At 40.4% G+C, this 3,889-nt stretch overlaps 1 protein-coding gene across 1 annotated transcript; it reads left to right on the forward strand.

Annotated features, from left to right (window-relative positions):
• Window positions 1-718: 718 nt before the first annotated feature.
• On the forward strand, window positions 719-3,376 carry TTLL2 (tubulin tyrosine ligase like 2; the record flags this gene model as incomplete). The annotated part of the gene is given in 8 exon segments (XM_084202644.1): window positions 719-817; window positions 2,783-2,842; window positions 2,846-2,997; window positions 2,999-3,159; window positions 3,162-3,235; window positions 3,237-3,313; window positions 3,315-3,326; window positions 3,328-3,376. Coding segments are annotated over 8 exon segments (684 nt in total).
• Between the last annotated feature and the right edge of the window lie 513 nt (window positions 3,377-3,889).

Genomic DNA, 3,889 nt, shown 5'->3' on the forward strand with positions numbered 1-3,889 from the left:
AAGAGCTTCTGCTTATATGTCATACGACTTTATCAAAAGTGGATAGGTGCTTTTTGTTAGTTAAAGTGGTTTGTTTTCTTTGCTTGGCATTTAATTATCTGGGAAATTGAAGCAGACTTTTGTTTGTTGAGCCAATTTCCTGTAAGCTGGCATTCCCTGAATGTTGAAGTTTAATTTCATTCCCTGAATGCCAGAGGTATGAAAGAAGTTCATTAATATAAGCTGATATGAACAAACTACCAAAGCAAGCTTCATTGTTCAGACATTATAAACAGCTTAATTTATGATTACCTAGTGGAGACTGTGATGACACAGTTTACCACACACTGGCTGCATGTTCAATAGCAGAAACACTGCTAATAGCATTGTTGAGCAGTGCAGAAAAGACAAAGCCAACTGCAGGCTGTAGGGTGACTCATCCAAATTCTTACCATAGCTGTGTCCAACTACGTATTTTTTGCCTTAATTTAATAATGTTTGCCCCAGGGTTTGAACCAGCCACTGTAAATCTTGTTTAGTTTGGTATGGTTGAGTTTTTTGGTCTGCCTTTTTTTGTTTTCTGGTTGGTTGGTTGTTGTTTGCTTGTTGTTTGTTACTCATTTTTTACTTAGCATATGACAGAGTGCTGTTTAATAAGGAGACAAAGCAAAGAATTCCCAGGAAAGATACTGGAAGCAAAAATAACCATCATTTTCTGGGATCATCACATTAAGTTTGCATGCAAGCTCAGCAGCAAGCCCCCGAATTTCTGGGGCTGAAAAGAATGACTGACTGCAGCAGCCACAGCAAGGCTACTTTCTCCTTCATGGTATTTTATGTAAGTCCTGCTTACCAGGTTTATTTCCTGTTGCCTATAAACCCCTCACTCAAGGAAAGCTCTCACTAAGGATAATTCAGCTTCAGACTGTCTCTTATCTGTAAGGGGATTCTCAGGAGTAATCCCAGCGCAGTTTAGATCTTGCTGCCTCCCTTCCAACACCAGTTTAAACCCGAGATGGAAGGTTACTGCAGGTCTAATTGTAGAAAATCACTAAACATATTCCTATACATATTAATATTGGAAGATAGAATTACATATTATTTTGCAATATGGAAAGTCATTGTTTACAGAAGTTCAAATTTTGGCCACAGTCTCAGCCATTAATGACACCTAAAGTCTCTTTCCAATATTCCTCACACCCTGGACTAAAGCTTGTTTCAAATCCCTTCTATTTTTAGGCAACAATTCCCTCACTACAGAATGTAAGATGGTCCAGGACTACTTTTAACCCACTTTGCACTACAGGGCAAAGGGTTCACAGGAAAGAAAGTCCTGTGGTAAAGTAATCACGTGCTTCTAACCCCACTGCCCTGCTTCCCAGCCTTTCTGAAAAACCTCCTGGACACTTCTCTATGCATTGGACAGCTATGACATAGGTACATCATAAGAGAGAGCCACAAATGTGAGAGTGGAAAGAGAAACATGTTTTTCCTTCCCAAAAGATTTTTTTTCCCCACATTCAAATAAAGAGATGAGAATCCTGAACTATTCTTTGACTTGTGAAACTTTTGAATTATGTTAATTTACATTTTAACAATGGCAAAGCATTTCATTTCACATTTGGGCTTTAAGTTTTAAAACTAAATTGGCATTTTAAAAAATCTTCCTGAACCATTGTCTCTTAAAAAATGAAAAGAGGATATTCTGACATTTTCAAAACAAGAAAATTAAATTTAAATTAAAGCTATCAAAAGATTACATTTGTTCTCTGGGAAAAAAGTTTTCTATTCCAATAAATGGGCTTTTTTTTCCACAGAAAGGTGTCCTTTCTCAAGTCAACTGCACATTGCTCAAGGCAGTATATCCAGGTGTGACTTTGTCCCTTTTTTCCTGTAGTTGTTTGGAAGGCAGAGGTTATTCATTCTGGAGTCTAAAACTAAGGGTGCCACTACAATAACAGGATGTGAAAGGGTCTTGTCTAGGATACACACCTTTCACTTTGTATTTTTTTGCTTGCTACTTTCTGAGAGAAGGTGAGGGTTGATATGTTAATGTTTTGTCAGAATGCTCCTCAGATCAAACACTCTTCTCTCATCCAACAAACACTCTGCCCCAAATACAGAGTCTAATCTTCAGGGTCAATTAGACTGTAGGTTTTCACCACTGTAGGTTTCCAGAAAAATAAAACTGAGAGGAAAAATGTGCAGATCCATTGGCGTATTTCCTCTATGCCACCAACCAGCTGGACAGGACTTTAGTTTGAGTCTTGTGTATGTTGAACCATCTGGGTAGGGAGGAGCACATCTGTATGAGAATTGCTCTGGGCAATGTGACTCAAAATGCATTTCCTACTCATAAAAATAGGTGGGGTCCATCAGTCACTACCATTGTAGACAGTGGGAAGTGGTATTTCATTTAGAATCCATGTATATTTCTATGGAACATTATTTTCTTGAGAGGGAAGTGACGAGACAAGAAGGTGCCCTCCTCCTCAGGAGTTGGAGAGGAGCTCATCAGTGGAATAGCAGAGGATTATCTGAGAGTTACATCAGCACATGTCAGAGGAGGAAAAGAGCACTGGAATCAATAGGCATTTTCCTACTGCCTACGGTTGGTTTTGCATTGGGCTTTATTACCTTAGCCAAGAGAGTTTGCCCAGAGCAGGGAAACAGACTGAGTTAAAGTAATGCACCAGTAATGCAGCAGTGCAAAGAAAGTCACCCTAAAGCAAGATGGAAGTGAAGGCAGGTGACTATGATACAAGAGATATCTTGAAGCTGTGGGACTTTCCATCTCCATGAGAATGTTTATGACAAGTTCAAGCCCTGGCTTTTAGAACTCAAGCTAAATCCAGCCTGGTGTTAAGGCTGCTCCATAGATGATGCTGTGGAAAGAAAACTTCTCCACAGTATTGCTGAGCTGGTGAGCTACAAGCAGATTGACACTTCCAGGCCAAACCAAATAGCTGGGATGCGGGCTAGCAGAAGGCATGGGCCCTGGAGCAAAGCTGGTGAGAGTGCCTGGCTTACTCACTTATGCAAAAGTGGCCAAATGTACTTCTGCTTCTTCTCCACAACCTGCCCTGCAGGCTGCAAAAGGATGGATTCCTAAGGTGCCTGTCCTAACTAAGAAAACTGCCAGAGCATTTTTTTCACTTCCAAGAAAAACACTGACTTCCCAGACGCCAGAAAAATTGGCATGCCAAAAATACCCTTCCAAGCAAAAGGTGAAGTTAAAAATAAACAAACCCCAGGAGGCTGGGCATGCTCCACACAAGTCTGCCCAACTCAGTTGGTGGTTACCTACACCTGACTTCTGTATCTCTGAGCCAACCACGCAGATATTTCCTCTGATAAGGGCCAGAGGCCCACACCCTGGCTGTCTGAATGGAACTAGTTCTGTTCACAAGTCACTGCATATTCCAAATGTGAAAAAAACTGAGGCCAAATACTGGCTGTAGTATGTTTTTGCTAATGCCAGGAAAACCTGTGAAGAGACAAAAGTGTTAATTCCCAAATGTGTTCCATCTGCCGGAAGGATTTATGAAAATTTCATTGTAAATCCTCCAGGACAAAAAAGCATTGAGAAGTAGCTATGTGTGTTGCTACAGTTTAAGCACAAAATGCAGTCACACTTAATTTCTTAATTTGGATTATTCTTGGATTATTTTTGTTCCTACAGCTATGAGCTATAAATGGTAAAGCCATGCTTTTGGTTAACTGAGGCAAGTGGAAGGTGGAGGAAAGAGGGTGTGAAAATCAGCCTGTGTAAAACAAAGTGGGATCTGTCAGAACTCATCTGTGAAGGACTCTCATTTATAACATACCTGACAGAGATTGTCATTGATGCAGGTGAATTTCCTGCCTCCTTCCTTCCAAAACCAATGTGTGACCTTTATGTCAAAACTCC

Source organism: Fringilla coelebs (genome assembly GCF_963513975.1).
Source record: "Fringilla coelebs genome assembly, chromosome: 3".
Taxonomy (NCBI): Eukaryota; Metazoa; Chordata; class Aves; order Passeriformes; family Fringillidae; genus Fringilla; species Fringilla coelebs.